Below are 20914 nucleotides of genomic sequence, written 5' to 3' on the forward strand. Positions count from 1 at the left end.
GATGGGCGGGGTGTTCATGGCCGGGTTGGCAGGTTGCGGAATTGATCAATAAGTTAGGAGGAGGAAGTGGATATATGGATATGTTGTGAATGATTATGGATATCGGAGGTGCTGGTTTGGAAATCGGTGCAGTTTGCGACTGCCGACCGCGGCGGTTGATAGGCGATTGGAATTGTGCAAGGAGGAAGGAAGGAAGGAACGAAGGTGGAACGCATGATGATGATTTTCCTGGTTTTTTCTCGTGTTTTGATGATGGTTGGGCCGTCCTGCACAAGGACTATTGTATTCTTTGCATATGGCTGTCTGAGAGGATGTTGTTGGGCTTGTTGGGCCCCACCGGGCGTCACCTTTGATTACTAGGTTTTCGAATTGCAGCGAGGGTACCGTTGAATTTTTTACCAGGGCCTACTGCAGCGGCAAACGTTCTGTAGGCAGCAGCAGCGGTGTTGAAGACCTGATGGCCAAGATTTGGTCCCGGTGGCGGTTTTCGGTTTCAGGTTTTGGTTGTAATGGAGGTCTTGGTTGGATTTGTGGGAAGTGGTGGTGGTCAGGTACAAGGTCTCGTTGTCACATCATTTAGCATCTCGTCCAAACCCTAAGAATCCGTACGCACTCCGTACTTTGTCGAGGCTTCAGTTGTACGACGCGACATTGTAGTGCGAGGGACGCGGCCTCCTCTGCGAGCGAAAGATTAGAGAGTCATTTTTACGTCATCTGTGCGATGATGAACGCTCATAGCAAGATTTCTTGGGGCCAAATTTCCTGACATAAGAGTGCGTACGACGTGCCGTACAATGTCTCCAAGATTTGGTTCTGAGTGCCTCCGTGTTGTGGATTAATTCTCGATGGTCAACTGAAACTGCGGCACAAAAGTATTGTGAACGGTTGTATTTCAAATAAATTGATGTATACGGTGCTTTATGTTGTTTAAGATCGCCGCACGTGAAATTGCGCCTTTCGTGTTGGCTTTCGTTTTATGTTGGTGTTATTTTACTTTCGTTCTGCGAGCCAGCTAAAAACTTCCTGGCAGCTCGCAGGGTTCCATTTTTCGCCTTGTGGTCCTTGGCGCCCTGCGGATTGGCGGGTGGCTGACAGGGCATGGGGCTTCTTGGGGATGTCCGGATGACCGCGGGCGCCGATCACCGACAGTTTTAGGTTGTTGATCGTTTTTCGAGTCCTGCATACCTAATCCGCTCCGCCGCTCCAATTCGCGTGAAGCCGTTTTTGCGGCAAATCAGAGCTCTGCGTTCCGGGGGGTAGGCCAAGTCCCACGGTACGGCAAGCAGGGCAGGGGCAGTTGCGTAGACTTGCGTGATGTTCCATCTCGTCCCACATGAGATTTGACCTCTGAGCTCAGATTGTGTCCCGCCATTAAAAAGAAGCAACCTAGCAGCACGTGGAGGGTAATCAGAGAGAGAAGAGTAAAAATGTGTTTAAGTGCCTTAAAATGTACGAAAAAGCGAATGTGGACAAGAGAGTTGTTAAATTTTAAATCTTTGAGATGACGCGCGTTTCCAGCGCGCTGTTTGAATAAGTTGCAAACAACTTTCGAGTGGTGTTAATCGGTCCCGTAGGTCTTATCCGGCTGGTCCGCAGGACTTTTGTTGAAGGATGTACGACATTGAGGATGCATGTCAAGGATGTGCCATAAGGGTCAAGTCGAGCTAGGGTGTAGTGTGCGGCAGCAGAGGACCATGTCCTCAGGTTTTTGTGGAGCGGGCGCAGGTGCGGTATGGTACGGTTTAGCGAGTTACAAGGTGCGGTATAGCAAGTACTGTCAACCACCGATTGCATTAAATATGCGCACTGAACCACAGCCTCAGGCGAAGCGGACATTTCGTTGCCTACTTCTCCTTGGCTGGCTGCATGGCGGTGGGTTTGGCCGTGGTCTTTGTTGCATGTTGTCATTTTAAACTTCATCACCCACTCACCACGGCCACGCTGTTCCATGCGCTCAATGTTATTCCAATAACGGCCACCTCCAATAACAGCATGGACAAATCTGCGGCGTTTTTTTATTCCACCTGTAAAGATATTCGTGTGCACCTCCCATGCGGCTCGTGGAGGCTCATGTTTCGGATACATGTGTTGTTGGCCCGTCTGCGCATGCAGAGAAAGTGCGTCCATGAGAATGGCCCCGAGGAATATCTCGCCTTCCTGTGCCCCGGCTTTTACATCCGCAGTAAAGGATTTGACTTTACTCTGATATTTTGCTGTGTAGAACATGCAAATGCAGAAGCATAGCACAACAGCGTCCTTAAACTGTACTGCCCTCGCCGCAACGGCTGGTGGGATTGTTTATGCTGCTGGGATGGTTTCATGTTCCCCGCTAATTGCCTAATCGCGACGACTTTGAGAAATAGAGGATAATTATGCGCTATATGTGGGTTTTGGTGCCCGAGCGATAGATTGGTCGGACGACGGGACATAACAAAAAATGTGCAAACAACAAGCAAATCGCACCTGTGTGTGTTTCTTGCCATGTGGTCTATCATGAAGTGGACCAGCGGCGTCAGAGTACATATAGTTCTGAAAGGCGTGTAGCAGTGCCAAGGGGCACACAAGGCAAAAGTTTGTGCTCTACCACGAAGAACGCGAAAAAGAGAGAGGGAAGCGGGTTTTATTTGTAGGATTTATTATGCACGAGCCGGCTTTCTTCTCCAATCTCCTGCACACATATGAGCCTTGGAGGTCGTGAGCGGAGTCACCTGTGCTTTAAGACGACTGGAGTCGATGGATTACCTGTCAACTCCGATGCAGCAATGAAAGTGCGCGCGCGCATATGTTCTCCGCTTTTCTGTGTCTCCGTAGATCGCTCCCTTTTGTGCGCTGTTTGTTTGTATTTTGTGCTGGAATGAAAAGGCACACTACGTTGCTGTGAAGCTTCGAGAATACCTCTCACACGACTTGATTACTCGTGTACTGATTTGCCATTTTTTTGCTCTGCTAGGTGGACTATGTGCTGCGTCCTGAGCACCCAGGAGGACGACATAAACGACCAGTCAACTTAAACACATCATGTAATGACCAGTTTCCTACCGCTCTCCTTGCTCTTCTTCTTCTTGTGCCATTTCGCGCAAAATCCATCGCTATAGCACTAGTTTTACTCAAGGAACTGGCCAAAAAAGTAGACGATACATCTCCGCGCAATGAACACAAAGCCGCAGCTCTCGAGCCACGCATCCAGCCCCTCTTATCTTCTCCCTGAACCGATCCCCCTCCGGAGCCTTTTTGCCCCAGCCCCTGGCACCTGCACCTGCGGCCACACATGCAACGGTAAATAATCAGATAATCCCCGCGAGCCGCCTGTTTTTAGCGAACCGATTGCAACGAAGCCCCTGAGACCCATATCCCATATCCTGCAATATGCTCTCAAGAGACAGGCAGCCTTCAGAATCGTCGTCAACGGAACTATGGCCCGACAGGATTGTAGAATTTTTTACAGTAGCAGCAGCTGCAAATAGCACTAGTATGAAAGCACTATAGACTGATACCAACACACGTTGCCGTACAGCTGCCGTACAGCTGCCGTACAGCTGCCTCAACCCTACTTTACATTTTCATTTTTGTCTTCAAGGGCCTGCCGCTGGTCTTCGACCCACGAGCCCTAACGCCGCATCATCGTCCTCCTCCTCCTCATCATCATCATCGACCTCGTCATTTAGGTCGTGATGATCGCCGCGGCCTACGTGGCGAATGCCGGCAATTGTACTACTCGGCCCATCTCGACCGGTGGCGGCGGCGGCGATGGCGAACCCGCCGCTGGGTCCGGCGCCATCCGGCTTGAGCACCGTGGAATCCCCCTGTCGAGCTGCTTGACCCGGCTCCGATGAGCGCGGCGCCGCTCCTCCCCCACCTCCTCTACCTGCCCCATCCCCTCCTGGACCCCCCAGTAAGGGCTGCAAGACTGTGCCCTGGCCAGATTGCAACAAGAACTGCTGCTGCGGTGGCGGAGGCGGCAACGGTTGCTGCGGCTGCAGTAGGAGAGGCGTTGGCTGGGCGCTGGCGGGAAGTGGCGCCACGCGCGTAGCTGGCTGCGTCTCCGCCATCAGGAGCTCCTGAGGGGAGGTGTTGTGTGGCGGTTAGGGAGGGGAGATCAGGGGTTTTCGCAGGAAGGCGAGGGGCGGATGGGGGTTTTGGTCGGTCAATAACCGCCAACTGCCAACCATCAGCGCAAAAAGCTGGTGATTGGCCAACCTTGTTCACTTACCTCGTCCACCTGGGTACTGCCAAGGCTCGCATACGTGCCGCCGAAGGTCGGCGTTCGCCCCAACGCCGCCGAAGCAGGCGCAGCCGTGGCCGTTGGGGCTCCGAAACCCCCCCGGGCCAGTCCCCTATCCCCCATGTCCCGGTCCACCTCGTCCAAGGGACCCGCAGGAACTTGCGCACTTCCCCCCGCGCTGCGTCCTTCGAAAGGCTGCTCCCTATCGGACTGAGCTACCCGGTGGTGGTGGTCCGCCGCCGCCGCCGCAGCAGCAGAAGTCCAGAGATGTGATGCCGGGCGAGTCCGGAGGGGCCCCACCTCGCCCTCAAGTTGTTGCTGCTGCTGCTGTTGCTGCCGTTGCTGCTGTTGCTGCTGTTGTTGTTGCTGCTGCTGCTGCTGTTGTTGTTGATGTCGCCGGTGCTCCCTGCCCTTGAGATCCTCCTCCAACACCTCAGCGTCCCCCTCCTCGTCGGTTTGCGCTGCCTCCGCTTCGGCCTGGAGGCGGGAGCCACCGGATGCATCGTTCTCAACACGGCAAGGAGGACGTGCTCCAGAACTCTCGCCCGACCAATTGCACTACAACTAACTACTAGGCTTTGCTTAGAGGCCAGCACGAAACATGAAACACAGGTCGTGGGAAAGCGGCAGCTTGCACATCCGAGTGAGATCCACCCCTAACACGAGAATCGCATGTACGGACACCCGTACTGGCACGGCGACCACATCCACTCAAGCGCAGTACAGCAAAACGCATACGCATATGCACAAACAGGCACTAGCTAATAAGGGACTTACAAGCTCCTGCTTTGCGGCCGCGAGTTGCTCCTCCAACTCCTGGATGCGAGCCCGCTGCTCTATGAGCTTGTCTTTCTTGGCATCCAGCACTCGCGCAAACTACTGCGTTTCGCGTGATGTAGTGGTGATACGACAACGTACGGCAGCGTTCGTTTAGCAATAAGCGGCCCAGAAAGGTAGGGTGGGCCAGCGGTGACGAGGGGGGGGGAGGGCCAGAAGGGCATGGTGGGAAAGTCAGGGTTGGATTATTATATCGGATTGGAGCCATTACGGCTTGCGAAAAGAATATACTGTAACGGCCGAAACAAAAAACACACCAGCACGATGCCCGACATTGCCACACACAATGCGCATGGGGGGAGAGGGGGGAGGAGGGGAGTGTTGCACCACCCCTCCTCCTTCCTAATCCCTTCCAACAATCGCGCGGCGGCCAAAACCCCACCAACACCCAACACCCACCCGCTACCACACAATAGGCGGCTCACACGCCCCCCTTCTAAACCCCACCCTTCTTTACCCCTGTCCCACCTTGACGTGTAGCTCTTGCACCAGGCTCTTGTGTCTCTCCGTGCAGTCCTGCAGCTCCCTCCGGGTGCGGCTCAGGCAGTCCGACTGGCGCTGAAGCTGGGAATCCAGCTGCCGGCAGGACACCTGTCATGTAATGGTGGACGGAGGGGGGAGAGGAGAGGGCGGGAGCCCGCCGAGGGAGGAAGGAGGGGCCGGCGGGTGAGTGCACGATGATGACGATGGTGGCGATGTTGGTGACAATGAAGGTGTTGATGATGTTGGTGACGATGGTGGTGGTGGTGGTGACGATGAATCCATGGATCGATGGAAATACCTCCAAGCCGACAGAGCGGCAAGTCCAGGTCCACCGCCGGCGATGCCGGTGGCATACAAGGAGGGTAAAAGCGCGTCGGCATCCCGCACATAAAAACAAACCGGGTAAGATCATCATCCGTAATAGTATCAGATCCGACCCAAGCATACAACCCAGGAAGGAGGGTGGAGTCAAACCAAACCCCACTGCCGACCACCTAACCAGTCTCCCCCACGCAGCCCCTCGCGCAGAGCCTCCGGGCCGGCTAACCCACGTCGCTCCAAGTCCCAAGCCACCCCCGCCCCGTGTGTCCCGTGACTCACTTTACTTTCCGCGTGTCAGCTCACCCCCACCTCGCGACCTTCCCTCAATCCCAGACCTTCAGACACATATACACACACACACCTCTCTCTTCCCCCCTCGAGGTCATTACTTCCCCCCATCCCAGCCCCCTGATCAGCAAGGTGCACCTCCAAAACCGCTGCCCCCTCCCCTTTCCCCCCTCACCATCAGTCGGTAGCAGGACTCCCACACTGTGGCCATCATGTCCTCCAGGGGCGTACTGGTACTGGTACTGGCACTGCCGCCATTGCCCCCCTCGCCACCGCCACCGCCACCGACACCTGCCCCGACCCCCAGCTCCACCCTCTTCAGCATCACCGCCTGCTGGGCCCCCGCACTCATGCCCACCTCCTTGGCGGGCCAGGTCCAGGACAGCTGTGAGCAGGTAGCGGAGGTGGTGTCGGAGGGTCACCAGGCAGTACCAATAACATGCGGTTCGCACCAAATAGGAAGGACGAGCGTTCCGCATCACACGAACCACACGCGTACTTGTTATCCCCCTTCCCCCAGGGGCCCCCGTCTAGCTCCGGCTCTCCCCCCACCCTCCCCCTGGACCCTGGACACAGCCGCGCTCACCGCTCCGGTGTCCGGGTTGAAGTTGAAACGAACGCCCTCGGGCGCCGTCTCGGTGGCCAGGGCCCGCAGCGCCAGGGGCATCCACAAGTCGGGTTTGATCCATCGGGGGGGAGCGCGGAGGTCTGACCCACATGGTGAGGGGAGAGGAGGAGGGTTATGCTTGGGTTGTGCTTGGGTTTGGAGGTTTCTTTCTCGATATGTTAGTGTGGTCTGGATGCGAATTCTGATCATCTGTGCTGGATTCGGCAGGGGACTGTGGGGAAGGGTGTGGTTGCTGCGTTGAGAAAGGGGTTTCGGGGAGAGTCCGGTCGTTGGGGTTGCAGGTTGGAGGAGGGGTGTTGTGTTTCGTGTGTGCAGTGGCGCGGCTTGCGCGTTCCTGCGCGCCGTCCGCGTGATGTTGGTTTGCCTCTTGGGAGGCAATATCGACGGCAAGTGATGATCAGGGCAGCAGAGTGTAGGCACTTTGCTTATTGTTGTGTCGGGCTGTGTCGAGAAGCCTAGGACGTGTGGTTTTGGTCGCAAGCCGCAATTGCAAGGCGGTATTAGGTATAAGAGGTGAGAGGTAACGGAGAGGTGACGTGGATATACTACCCGGGAAAATCGCGCTTGCTAGGAGCCTAGGGCCGCTTGGACTTACTTTTCCCGGCGTATGTCCTTAAGCTCCGTGCATGGAAGACGGTCACGTCAAATCCGTCGCCATCCACATCAGCCCCCGACATAACAAGGCAAAAACATTTGCCAGCCGGCGTGTCAATAGCACGGGCGTACAGTTTCTTAAGGTCTGGATCCATGTTTTCCTAAAACGACACAGCTGTCCAGCTTTAACAGGTTATCGACTTGGACTTGACCATGCCCATAATACGTGCACGAGTCAAGAACGGCAGAATCAAGTACTTTGAGCAAGTCAACGCCTTCCCTGCACTTTCCTGCCGTCGAAACGCTTACACATGAATAGGTCCTAGCGTGAAGCGCCGTACGTCGATGATTTTCAGAATCTGCGGCCGGCCCTCACGAATGCTGGTGCGATACATAAACATACATGTCCGTGGAATATTTCCGTGTTCGGCCAGCCAAGCTTAATTGACCGTTCAGCTGAAATTGTCGCCAACTGCCTGTCGTAGCGGACGAGCGGCACAGCTTGGTCCTTCCTTTCTGGCAACGACACCAGATATCATTTTCTACGCTGGCTGGCAGCTTAGGAAACCATGTCGGTCACCGAGTATGTTATACGCCTGACTATTGTCTCGGCTCACGACCTACCGAAGACGGACCGTCTGTCGGAGATTGATCCTTATATTGTTATTAACGTAAATGGACAACAGTTCAAAACTGCTGTCAAGGATAATGACGAGAACCCGGTCTGGAACGAGACCTTCTATCCACGGGTCCAAAGAGCCCCCGAAGGGTTGCTCATGGGTACTTTGGAGCTGCATCTATACGATGAAGACACGTTTTCCGATTCTTATGTCGCAAAGTACGGGTTCGACTTGGCGTCCTTGACTCCTGCCCACTTTAATGATCCCTTGACCTTCAAACTGGAGTACGTCAAGGACAAGTACAAATCTCAAGGGAAGAACCCCACCATCACCATCAAGTTCGAGGGCCTGGTGCAAAGTTTCGCCTCGCTTCGCGCGATGTTCTCCGCAATGCCAGGTTTTCTGGCGAACGACCAGGAGCACGCCTGCTACATTCCCATTCAGGAATCAGGCGGCCTGGTCTATGTTGGCATTGAGTATGAGCGCTCTGGGAGGATCGATATAAAGCTTTACGTGACACACGCCGGCGTGCGGCTGTTTCTGGATATGGTCGTTCTCTCCGGTAGACAGTACACGAAGGTGAGCGAGCCTCGCCCACCCCACCCCTTTTTTCTTGCTGATATCCACGTTGCGCCTCAGCAATAAAACGCGCTATCATCACACGTAAGCAACTCGCTGAAGCCAAGCGCAGGCATATCCGCTACGGTCCGGTTAGGAGTGCATCCCTCTCGTCGTACACAGCTTCGACAATCTACTCCGCAGCCTCTTCAATAGCTAGCTCGGCACACGCGTATCGTCTTTAAATTCTCCCTGTTCCAATAACAAAAAAATCGCTGCGCCTCCGGCAACCGTCGCGCCGGGCCGTCATCAGTAATACAGCTATGCGAACTGAATCCCAACATGTAGTGCAGGCGCAAAGTGTTATCTCACAGCCGCCGGGCCGCAATAACCTCACGCTTGCCGTCTCTCCAAGCACCCTTTCCAAACTTTGCCTTCATCCACATTCGTTCTTGTCCCGGTCCGATCTTACACTTTCCTTTCCCTCCTCCCCTGCCCGTTGCCACTGCCACTGCCACCATCTCCGGGCCCCTTTTTACCCCACCCGTCCTCCACCTGTATCTTCCGCACTCTGGGCGTCAGGAGGTCATTTTTTCGAATTACGGATCATGACTATTATTGTGATGATAACGATCATCTCCATCATATGATTCCCTGCACAACAACCCGGCTGCGTCAGGTCCGTCGGCGGCTGTACCGCGACGGCCGTGCCATCTGCCCGGGCCTGATAGCCTACGAGGAGCTCAAGCTGGACGATGTGCCCATCAACATCGACTTCAACCAGCTGGGAGTGGTGGTGTTTGACGCCCAGCCGCTGTCCTCCACCAACGCCAATGCGGTGGTCAGTGCACATGGCTGGAAGGGAGCGCTGGACTTCTCGCAGGTGGCCAAAAAGGGGTCCGAGGGGTTCCGGAATGGGACTGGGCCGGGACAGGGACAGGGACAGGGTATGGACAGGGTCCTGAGAGCTGAGGATGAAGGACAGAGATAAGGCTTTAGCTGAAGCGGCAGGAAGGGTAGACGGGATATGGCGCAGGGTAGGGCAGGGCCGGGAGGATGGCAGGGGGAATTCGTCTGTCATGGAGTTATGTAAGGAGCACCGCGTCGGAGCTAGCGGGTCGGGGTGATGGGCAAATAGGGTCACTTGCAGATGGAAGGATGTGTGGCAGGCTGGTGTGTGTGGTGGGGTGAGAGAGGGACTGTATGCAAGAGTTAAGGAGACAATTGCCGACGTCCAGAGGAGCACAACAGAGGAGAACACCGCCCGGAATTTACCGACCTTTTCTCCGCGTTGTGCCATCCTCACTAGTCATCCTCAGCGTCTCGACGCCCAGTGTAGTGTGGAAAGGTTGCCGCTGTTAAAGAAGTGTACTGAGGGGGTCGGGGGGGGGGTCGCTGAGGGGGTTTGCGGTCAGATATCTCGCGCAGATGATGACTAGGTGACGGTGGGAATGCTTAACAAGGGAAGAAAGCGAAAGTAAAGGAGAAGACGAGAGAGTGAAAAGATGAAATATGTACATATATATGTCAATGTGGGGATAAGAGGGGCGGGAAGCAGCTATGCGGGGGGTGGCCTTAGTTTTTAAAGCTCGCCACACCACACCACCCTGCCCAGCCCTGCGCTCCACGCCTTCCCTGCCGGCTCCCCTCCTCGCCCCCTTCCCGCAGGCTAGCAGGACGTTACGAGATGTGGAGTTGGATCACCACAAGCAGGTGGTTGGGGCCATAGGGGGGACACGTAGGGGCTTGGGAAGGCCAACGACAGCAATAGGGTGCAGGCCCGAGGGCAGCCAGGGGGGATTGTAGGGTATTTAGGGTTTTAGGGTTAACAGACAGGGTTGCTGATGTGTTATCGGGAACGAAATTTTGCTGACGTGCCGAGCAGGGCTGCCCACACTCGGCGGACGTACGAGAAGGGTTGTGGAGAGGTATTCCAACCCATACGATGTATCCCCACGCCATCTCCACGCTATCCTTTGCTAATGTTTTCACGAAAAGCCCCAACGCGTATATCCCTCCGCCCCATTCCATCACGCCCCGCCCTTGCTACGGGTCTCCCCCAATCTCCCCAAGGAAATCTACATGGCCGTGGACCCCAACGAGACCATGTTGCTGGTTGACTACGACAAGGACGACGCGGACATCAAGCTAGCGGTGCTGGCCAACCCCGCCACGGCGGACAGGGGCTACGACCTCACCATCCGGGGACAGAACGTCAACAAGATGTCGGAGCTGTACGTGCCACCAGTGCCCAAATTGGGGGGCCGATTCCACGTGGGTCGGGGGTGGGGCAAGGCGGGGAGGAGCCAGGGCCCGGCGGAGCCGATGCTGGTGAAGAGCTGGCACTATGGAGTTGCTTCCCTCACTCACCGTCACAAACTGCCGGAAACGGGGAGAGGTCCGGGTGTGCGCTTTGCCCGTCGCACTGGTATCTTACGTCCTTGCCTTGCCCTGTTCCTGACTAAGGAGAGGTGTTACTTCTCTGGTCCTTACTTCCCTGTTCCTTGTTCCCTCCGTGTGTATGTGTGTGTATGTATGTATGTGTGTGTTCCACCCACTGCACTTGTACTTGCATTCCCAGGTATCACGACTGTACGAGCTGGACGACTTACAGTACGGCACACGGTTCGAGGACATTGAGATCCACCGGTATCAGCTCTCCAATCCCAGGCAGTACACCATTCAGGGCCTTACGCGCATCATGGGATGATGAGGGCTATTAGATGGGCAGATGGGGAGCCATTCCACTTACCTCCTCCTCCCAACCCCTTTGGGCAACATGGCTGCCGTACAAGTACAGCCACACACATTTTGCGGTTCAGATCATTTAAACACACTTCCATACATACAAACATACAGCCCTTCATACAAACAAACGAAGAGGTACTTGCAGCCGGTATTGACGGTGGTTGGTGCTGCTGAGTTGTGAAAGAGATCCCGGAGGGCTGCTGGCGAGAGATGTGAGGCCTCAGAGGTCGGAGGGACTAACTTGGCTGCGAGGATTGGGTCTTGTCGAAATTGGGAGGAGGAGGAGGAGGAGGAGGAGCTGCAAGGGGGGCTGAGGAGGGGGGAGGATTACCAGGCTCCGGTGCAGAGACATGGTCTGGTCACGAGGGAGGGAGGGCACAGCTGCTGAGGGGATGGGCGAGGACAGGTCGCCGCGTCTCTGTCCTGCGGTTCAATCTGCAGATAGCGTGGCTTTATCACCCGCCCCTGCCTGCACGGCTTCCTTGCGCGGGCAATGGCAATGCGCACCAAATGGTGTTCCACGCGAAAGGAGGCGATAAGACTGCGTCCATGAAACGCCGCGTCCTTAAGACGCATGCTAAGTCGACATGAAAGTATTTCGCTGGAGACACGCAGACGCATATCCAGATTCTCGCACGAGACACGCCCGAAACGGAAACGCATTCGGCCTCTGCTGGAGCGGGACTCGTTGACATGCTTTGTGCTTGTGATGGAAAGGCAAGGCATGTGGATGCTGGATTACTTGCGTTTAAATTTCTGCCTTGACTATTTTAGTAAAAAAAGTTATTACTGCTCATTTTGTTGGATGCCTTCTTGGCTCCGGGATACTGGTTAGTGACCTTCAGTGGGGCCTCCAGTGCAGGCAACTTGGCCGGGGGCCCGCAGGGACACGGTTTCCCACCTTCCGGTGAATGGTGGCGCGGTGAATGCCTAATGGGCATGTCGCCAACGCTGTACTGCCCACCAGCTGTATCATACGGTGGGGATACGATAAATGTAGTCGCTGAGAGTGTGTGTGGCGTGTGTGTATGTGTGCTTATGCTCTTGGCGGAGTCCTGTGTGGAACAGTGAGGTCGCCATATGAGTGTATTATGTACGGGGGGACAGTGCTGGCCTGGGGTCCACTGCCACGGCAACAGCAATAGCAGCCATGGAGCGGCAAATCTGCTGAGCGTGCACATAATGTTAAAGCGTGGATGTGTGTGTGTGTTTGTGTGATTGTTACATATCGATCCGGGCCTGACACTGGCCACAGGGCACCTTCCCATACCCCAACGGGAACAACCGCCGAAGCATTCTCCTCGTATGTTTCCCCCTATGTGTGTTTCCGCGTGCAAAGCCACGCCATTCTGTGTGGCAGACAGCTGGGTTCAGAGCCTTGCACTCTCGAGGCGAAACCGCGGCCAAGGGGTGCACCAGGGGAAAGGAGGAAGGCGGAGGGCGGAAGCAGGGAGGGAAACCTCCCTGCCAAGCAACAAAGAGGGCACATGACTCGGATCAGGCCCGCAGCAGGGAGTGCTTGTCGGAGTCTGCCGGGTTTTGTTTGGTGCCTTACTGCGCAAGGGCTGCTCTTGCGTTGTGAAAGTTACAGCGCTAATCGGACATGGTTTACATGGACACGGCATAAAGACTGTTGAATTGACATGCGTACAGAGAAATAACTGTTGCGATTCGAGTATAGCGTCCTTTGGTGAAATGAAGGTGGCGTGATCTTCAATGGGAGTTGCCACCCGCCGTACACATGATGTGGGTGTCCTGGCCTGAATAGGAGCCGCCAGCGAGAGCTGGGTTGTGCCTTGGTTGTGCCTTGGTGTGGCTTCATGCATTTATCATCTGTTTATCTAAATCTATCTCTCTGACCAAGCTGTCTTTTCTGCGTCCTATGTATCTGTTGATCGATCGATCCGCTGGATCATCCATCGAGTCATTCCTATCCCTGTTTCTGCATTTGTGTGTATGTATGTATATCTCGCCCACAGTATCGCGCACCGTCTCAGCAGTTTTCATTCCGGTTGATACCCCGGCTGAAGCGTGCTTGGCACATGTGCTCGTAGAGTGGCGGGACGGGTGCATTGAATGCCTCGCTGACTGCCTGTTCAGGAATGGTTTAGGGTGATGCTTTCGAGCAGGTCATCATCTTGGTTCCGTGTGTTCTCTTCCTTTCGTACCCACAAAGCATTTCCCTCGAGGCATTACGTCATCATGATGAATATGATGATGAGGAGAAGGCGGCATGTGCACCTGTTTGCCGGCGATCTGTTGATGTCGGCGGATTTGTGCGATGGCTCTGACAGGCGCCGTGTCATGTACCGTGTCTGTTCTGCTACTGCTGTTCCGGTACTACCGCTGGAGCTTCTGCTGCCTCGCACGCAGTCGACAGGTTTTACGTCATCCTCTTTAAGCAGCCCCTCGCAGAAATGTGTCCGGTCGTACTTCGCGAATAAAGCCTAAGTACACTCGTCCAAAAAAAGCCAGGAGCGAATTTTGCCGCGCAGATGCGCGCGTACGATTCGCAAAATGCGCCTGTACAAGTGTATATAAAATTTCTTGGCGGATGAGGACCAGGTGCGCCAGCGCGTTGCGCAGGTGGGCATGTTGGCCATAGCCGCACGCGGCATGCATGCTGGACTATTGCCTGGATGCTTTGCAGTAACTGAAAGCACCGAATGCCAACGTCCTAGCTTGCAACTCTGGGCTCGTGAAACTGCCGCGGAAGATGAAGCGGTCGGCGAAGAATCAGCCATAAGGCGCCTGCTTTCGGTAGCGCAGCGCATAATGCACATTGTTCCCACTAAACTCAAGTTACACTCTTACGAAATAAATAATAACAACGCAGAATTAGGTAAAGAGAAGAATCGCGAAAGTCGTTCAGAACCTTGCAAGTAAAATGGAACAGCTTTTCGCAGCGCATTCGGCCGTGCCTGCGTTAGCCGTGTTGCAGCTACTACGGAAGGACTTGAGCCAGCAGCAAGCTCAAATTCTGTTTAAGAACGACCGGCATTGTCTTCAGATGGGAACATGTAGTTTTGGTCGGCGCATTGCGCACAGGTACCGAGGTGCAGCTCTCAGGATGGATTTCAGCCAACAAAGCCTCAAGATCTGCTGCACAACCACCGGTGTGTCTTCAGTTGGGCACGTGTAGTTTTGGTCGGCGGGGTCGAGCATCATATGCATTGCGCACAGAAACCAAGGTGCAGCGTCTCTGTAACATCGCCAAAATATCCGGTACGCGGTGGCAGGCTTGCCGAGCACGAAATGAAGGGGGGTCGCATCTCACCATTCAACTAAGCATGCATGTGCTCGGTTGAATGCTCGGTAGCATGCGAGTTTACCTATCAGGATGTTTGTTTGCATATATCCCTCCAAGCGAGAGGGCTTCGACCTATGCTGATGTTCGTTACAAGAAGTGAACTGAGGACTGATGCTACACGTCATGTATACGCGTTGCTTAGCTTGCAACGAGACGCGCCCACGATGAAAGCTTCAGCTACACTCACAATACATTATACTGCTACACTATCCTCTCCAGTCCTACCACATTATATTTCACCGACGTACTTCCGCACCTTCCACATCACCATACGTGCTTTGGAAACGCGGGCAGCTGCTTCACAAGGGCCCCCATCTTTAAGCAGCCCCTCGCACAAATGTGTCCGGTCGTACTGTGCCGAATAAAACATCCGTACATGTCGGCCCAAAAGTCAGGAGCGAATTTTACCGCGCAGATGCGCGCGTGCGATTCTCAAAATGCGCCTGTACAAGTGTATATATTTTTTCTTGGCGGAAAAGGACCAGGCGCGCCAGCGCGTTGCGCAGGTGGGCATGTTGGCCATAGCCGCACGCGGCATGCAGGCTGGACTATTGTGTGGATGCTTTGCAGTAACTAAAAGCACCGAAAGCCAACGTCGTAGCTTGCAACTCTGGGCTCGTGAAACTGCCGCGGAAGATGAAGCGCTGGCGAAGAGGCAGTTGTATGCAGCACCTTGTTCAGAGCAAAGTCAAATTACAAAGTTGCGCAAAGTATATCATACATAAACTTAATTAAACATAAGAACAGATAAGACGTTTAGAGCCTTGTCGGTGACATGGACGCCGCCGTTGGCTTGGAACAGCTATTTGCTGTGCATAGGGACGTGCCCGCGTTAGCCGTGTTGCAACAGCTCAGGATGGATTTCAGCCAGCAACAGCCTCAAGAGCTGCTGCACAACCACCGGGAATGTCTTCAGTTGGGCACGTGTAGTTTTGGTCGGCGGGGTCGAGCAACGTACGCAATGCGCACAGAAACCAAGGTGCAGCGTTCTGTAACATCGCCAACATATCCGGTACGCGGTGGCAGGCTTGCCGAGCACGAAATGAAGGGGGGGTCGCATCTCACCATTCAACTAAGCATGCATGTGCTCGGTTGAATGCTCGGTAGCGTGCGAGTTTACCCCTATCAGGATGTTTGTTTGCATATCCCTCCAAGCGAGAGGGCTTGCACCTATGCTGATGTTCGTTCCAAGAAGTGAACTGAGGACTGATGCTACGGTGAAAGATTTGCACGTAAATTCGCCCGTGCAATAAAACGCCCTGTAACTCGCTTACGCTAATCTCACATTCCAATATGCCACTGCACTTTCCTCTCCAGCCTGGCCACATTCTCTTCCTCGCAAACGTACTTGGGCACCTTACAATCTAACACCATACGTGCTTTGGAAACGCGGGCAGCTGCTTCACAAGGACCCCCCTATTTGCGTTGGCCTTGGGTATTTATGCATGTCCTGCTGGCTAGCTGAGATTATCTCAACTTTTGTTTTTTCAGCTTGCGTTGCGGTACCTTGAAGCGAGTCCGAGCTTGCTTAATCATACGTCATCCTGTACTGCTGTACTACAGTAATGGCGATTATGGTTGTGGTGATTATTTTGTTGGTGTGGTGTACATGTGAGACATCATGTAGAAAACGTTTCCTTGCTCGCCCGTACATGGAACCGGAACCTACATGCATGTTCAGCCATCGTTGGTGATGTAGGTTACCAAGCTACAAGTAATGAGCTGGCGGTTCCAGCAGGGTGATGGCATGAAGGCATCCATGCATCAAGCCATAGAGCCCAGCAAGGGCCCCCTCAGATGGGGGTTTCGGGATAAGGTATCGTACAGCTTAGGGGGCAGCTGAGAGAGGGCGCCTCTCAACCCCCGAATCTAACTAAGAGGACGACGGACGGGAAAGTGGACCAGATGCTCGTCCTTAGGAGATTCACAAATCTAGCAGGTGAATGGAGAAGCACTTTTCAATCCCAGGGAACCTCTTCTCGGATAAGGCGTGTTGGAAAGTGCACGGTAGGTCTGGGAAAAGCCTGAAAGCTATGGCGGCTCAAGTACGCAATTGCACAGAGGAACGGTTCTTGCGATGTTGTCCTGCTTCCAAGCAAAATAAAGCAAGAGGTGAGGTCCGCATTAGGGCTGCCCCCACAGCTCGCCAATGACCTCCCTCGAGCAGGAGACAATTGCTTGAATCCCCCTGCATGCTCGCCTGCTCGCGTAATAAGTTGCCGAAAATTCCAGTACGGTAGTGCTGACCTGCATATAAAACATGCTTTCATTGTAAATACATTAAGACATCGTCTGGACGGTGCATGCTGTGCTGGACGGTGCCTGACAAGTCATGCAAAAGATGGGTGATTCAGGCCTGTTAAGGGTGCCTCGTATGATAGCTGTTCCTCCGGCACCACGCAGGGTGTGTACGGTATCGTCTAGCCCACTGGTCGGGTAAAGCATGCCCCCATGGTACGGTGCAAATTTGCAGAAGGGCATTACTGGCTACATGGCTAATGCTCGTCACTCCGTACCGGACTAGCATGGAGTGGGCCTTGCGTCCAGCCTTACACCCGATCCCGGTGTTTAATCAGAAACACCACATCCCAGATACACCGCCTTGTGGCCCAGTCCGACTGTGCACGAAAGCGTCCGACTGTCAAAGCCCCATTTGCGTCCCTTGCCGGCTTTCTTGGCCGGCCAGCTCCACACACTATGCTCTCCAATCGCCAAGTCGGGACCGTTGCCCCCCTTCACTGGCCAGATGGTTCTGCCCAGTTGTGCTCATCGTCAGCTCTCTCCTCCCTGGGCCCGACAACCGGTCTGCTCTATCTACCACAGAATGTACACCACTTCCACTGCATACCGTGGGGCCTTCGGCTTCCTCTCTGAGCCGCCTGGCACCTGAAGTCTCGGCGTGAAGAGGGTAGGGGGGTGTGGCAGGCGCCTCCGCGCCTTGATGGTGGGTAGGGTTTCCAGCTTAGCCCTCCGCCAGCATGCGGCCGGACCAGGCTGATCAGGACGCAGTCCGGCTTCTCCTCCGCATTCGTATGCACCACTCGCCACATCTGGTCGAATGGGGGGTTAAATGTACAAAATGCCGGTGGCGACCCCACTCACCCCAGTCTTGGGTGAAGGCATCTACAGCCAGTGTGTGGCGACTCCCAATGGCGAGCAAAGAAGCCTCCTGGTATCTTCGTGGAGAACTCATCTGCAAAGGCGTCTACTGTGGGCCTGCGGCGCCCCTCCAGGCACGGTTCAGCCCACAGGCGGGAGAACACCGAGCCATCTAGGTGCCATCGGGAGCCATCGTCGTGGGCTACTTGGAGAGCGCGTCTGCGTACTGCTGTTGCTGTTCCGTGCGGGGTTGCCAGACCAGCTGCACATCCAGGTCCAACTCGGCACACCGCATGTACAGCTCATCCACTCGCTGCAGGCACAAGCTACGGCCCTTCATGCCTAGCACACACAGGGCGGCACCCTGGCTGTCGGTACGGTATTGTAGCGACCTCCCTGTTAGCAAGTGCGGGCCCGCCTCCTTGATCCAGTCCACTGCCAGGGCTACCGTGCAGAGCTCCCGTTCTGTGCTAGACATTTTCCCCCAGGCCATGCGCTCCGACTTTTCCGGGGTGAAAGGCGCTCTCATCTCGCTCGCGTCGCCCTCCTCCAGCTGCCAATCCAGCAGGTAGGCGGCATAGGCCGAGGCTCAGACGCATCACCCACCACTCTCAGCACCGGCGCCGGGCCGAGCCGCCACCACGTCTTACCATTCTTGAGCCGCAGCAGGGTGGTGAAGAGCCGCACCCTGGAAAGGAAAGTGGCCGGGTCTCCCACTGCTGCACCCCTGCTGCTGCACCCCCGACCACTGCCGGGCTCATGGCCATGATCCGCCCTGCCACCTGGGCCACTTCCCGGGCTGTAATCATTTCGGGCCCTGCGGCCTCCAGTTGCTCGACCATTTCTGCTAGCCTCAGGTACTTCGAACGCCTCATGCTGTGTGTCGATGATGTCGAAGCCCAGAAACTGAGATGGTCGTAACTGGCATTTTCCGAGGTGCAAAGTGAAGCCCAGAGCAGTGAGTAGCTCGCCCACCGCCTGACACAGGTGTTGTGCTGCCGCAAGGTTCCGAGCTGCTTTACAGAGCAGTTGTTGATCAGGTAGGGCAGGTCAATGCTCCGCTCCCGCAACGGTGGAAAAAGCTCCTGTTCCAGCAGGCTGTAGACCCAGCAGGCAGGCGTGAATCCAAACGCCATGACAAGCCAGCAGTGCAAGTCACCATCCCATGCAAAAGCGACAAACCAGTACATACATATCCGGGTGCAATAAGCAGGTTCCAGTAGTCGCTTTTGTGGTCTGTGGTGAAGAGGAAGTCGTCCTTTTTCAGGAAGCCCGGCAAGTCTGTGATGCGCTCGTATTTCAGCTGTGGGTACAGCTTGGGGTACATGGGGTTCAAGCACAGGTGCAGCTTCTTGCCCTCCACCACACGCAGGCCACTGATGACCGTTGGTTGTCCCCACTCCACGGGCCACTTGTGAATCAACCCAGTTTCCAACCACTTCTGGATTTCGTGATGAACTCGGCGTGCAGGCTGGTGCTGCAGTGGTTGGGGAACTGGATGGCATGCGGCATTCTGCCGGTCAGGTAAGTTTCTGGGTCCACACCGGGGCCAGTGGCTTGGCTGATCATTTGAAGTACGATGCGGTGTAGGGAACGGAGGCCCCAAGGCCGGCTGGCTACATCCAGTTGAAGCGCACACTTTCCTCTATTATTGTCAGCACCAAGCGCTGGTTGTGGCTTAGTGTTCATGCCCCCTTGCAGCGTTCAAAGTAACAGCACTACAGCTGGCTGCATGCCTACAGGAGTCCTGGCTGGAAATCGGCTGGGTTCCGGACTGCACACCACATTTGTCGAACAACTCTTCTGGTGCTAGCAGTGTGCCAGATATCCCAGCCTGTGCAGCCGAGTTGATCCCTTGCCATGCGCGGTTCAGCTGTTCTGTTGTGCAAGGTAGGTCCATCGGAGGTGACGTGAGCAACATTATTGCATGTTGGCGACCACCATTTTCTTAATGGTCGGCAGCAGCGTGTCTTCTGAAAGGTCGCACCAAGCATCAGCTTCCTGGCTCTCTAGGTCCGGCGGTAAAAGGTTCGCCTTAGTCTCGTCTTCCGTCCACCCTACCCCCCCCACACACATTTCCCCGGCAGGCTGGGGTCGGGGTCTAGCTTCTTTTCTAGCTCCTTCTCCATCCGGCATGCCGCTACTCACGTTCACCATCTGCCATTCAGGCGCCAACACAACAGATATTCAGCTGCCATGTTCCACCTTCCTTCAATTTCATAAGCAGCACCGACATGCACCGTCGGCCCTTCCTTTCCACAAAGGCACCGATCATCAGCTCTGCCCGAAGGTTACACCTCTGCAGCTCTTCTTTCGCCGCGTCTAGGGCCGTCTGCCATGCCGTGGCCCCCTGCTGGCCTTGTCCTGCTGGGGCGCCGGCTTGGCGACCTCCACCATGCCGGCCCTCCCCGCTGCCAAACCTGCCTCCAGGCCCCACGGCCTGCTCTCTGCCCGCCGGCCCCACCTCCAACGCCGCACAAGCTGTCCTTGTATTGTGCAGCTGCATGAAATGTGGTGCACAGGAGCTTCACCGCTTCTCCTAAACACTCCTGTAGGTGCCACAGGCAGCCCAGTTGTGGGCTAAAGCCTATCACCCATATTTCCTCCTCATGCGTGCGTCAAATACTGCACCTTGGCTGAGCTCGGTGGCTGCAGCAGAGAGCCACACGCACTGTGGGGTGTCCGGGGGCAGGTGATGTGGGGCCAGCAGCTCCAATGCGCAGTTAGCCACCTCCAAGCCGCCCAGCAGGGTGGTAAGCTTATTGCTGACTGTGTAGATGTCTGTGTTGTAGCTTACAGAATAGGCGACTAGTGGTGTCATCAGCTCCTGGGCTCTGATGCACCCTGGATGACAGCCTCCACTGTGCTCACGATGTTCATCAGTGGCCGTGGCGCCTAGGGACATAAGCATGCAGCATGCAGATAACTGGCTTGGAGCTGGCCAACTGCGCATTGGAGCTGCTGGCCCCGCATCACCTGCCCCCGGACACCCCACACAGTGTGTGTAGCTCTCTGCTGCAGCCACCGAGCTCAGCCAAAGTGCAGTATTTGACGCGCGCATGAGGAGGAAATATGGGCGAAAGGCTTTAGCCCACAACTGGGCTGCCGGTGGCACCTACAGGAGTGTTTAGGAGAAGCGGCCAAGCTCCTGTGCACCACATTTCATGCAGCTGCACATTACAAGGACAGCTTGTGCGGCATTGGAG

The 20914-nt window shown here is 55.3% G+C and overlaps 3 protein-coding genes across 3 annotated transcripts; 2 read left to right on the forward strand and 1 right to left on the reverse strand.

The window, feature by feature from the left end:
• Positions 1-6: 6 nt before the first annotated feature.
• On the reverse strand, positions 7-7796 carry VOLCADRAFT_105502 (uncharacterized protein). The gene is made up of 9 exons (XM_002952408.1): positions 7375-7796; positions 6738-6859; positions 6327-6536; positions 5528-5650; positions 5000-5098; positions 3690-4058; positions 2464-2529; positions 1932-2100; positions 7-1070 (listed from the first exon to the last, which is right to left on the reverse strand). Exons 1-9 carry the CDS (start codon positions 7526-7528, stop codon positions 991-993), a joined length of 1392 nt encoding a protein of 463 aa, XP_002952454.1. The 5' UTR covers positions 7529-7796; the 3' UTR covers positions 7-990.
• A 146-nt stretch (positions 7797-7942) lies between these two features.
• On the forward strand, positions 7943-11261 carry VOLCADRAFT_93072 (uncharacterized protein; the record flags this gene model as incomplete). Its single annotated transcript, XM_002952330.1, has 5 exons — positions 7943-8572; positions 9231-9434; positions 10220-10264; positions 10625-10825; positions 11133-11261. 5 exons carry the CDS (start codon positions 7943-7945, stop codon positions 11259-11261), a joined length of 1209 nt encoding a protein of 402 aa, XP_002952376.1.
• Positions 11262-16642: 5381 nt separating this feature from the next.
• On the forward strand, positions 16643-20251 carry VOLCADRAFT_93073 (uncharacterized protein; the record flags this gene model as incomplete). Its single annotated transcript, XM_002952331.1, has 4 exons — positions 16643-16721; positions 18262-18276; positions 19410-19598; positions 20139-20251. 4 exons carry the CDS (start codon positions 16643-16645, stop codon positions 20249-20251), a joined length of 396 nt encoding a protein of 131 aa, XP_002952377.1.
• Positions 20252-20914: the final 663 nt, after the last annotated feature.

This window comes from Volvox carteri, assembly GCF_000143455.1.
Source record: "Volvox carteri f. nagariensis unplaced genomic scaffold VOLCAscaffold_29, whole genome shotgun sequence".
Classification (NCBI taxonomy): domain Eukaryota; kingdom Viridiplantae; phylum Chlorophyta; class Chlorophyceae; order Chlamydomonadales; family Volvocaceae; genus Volvox; species Volvox carteri.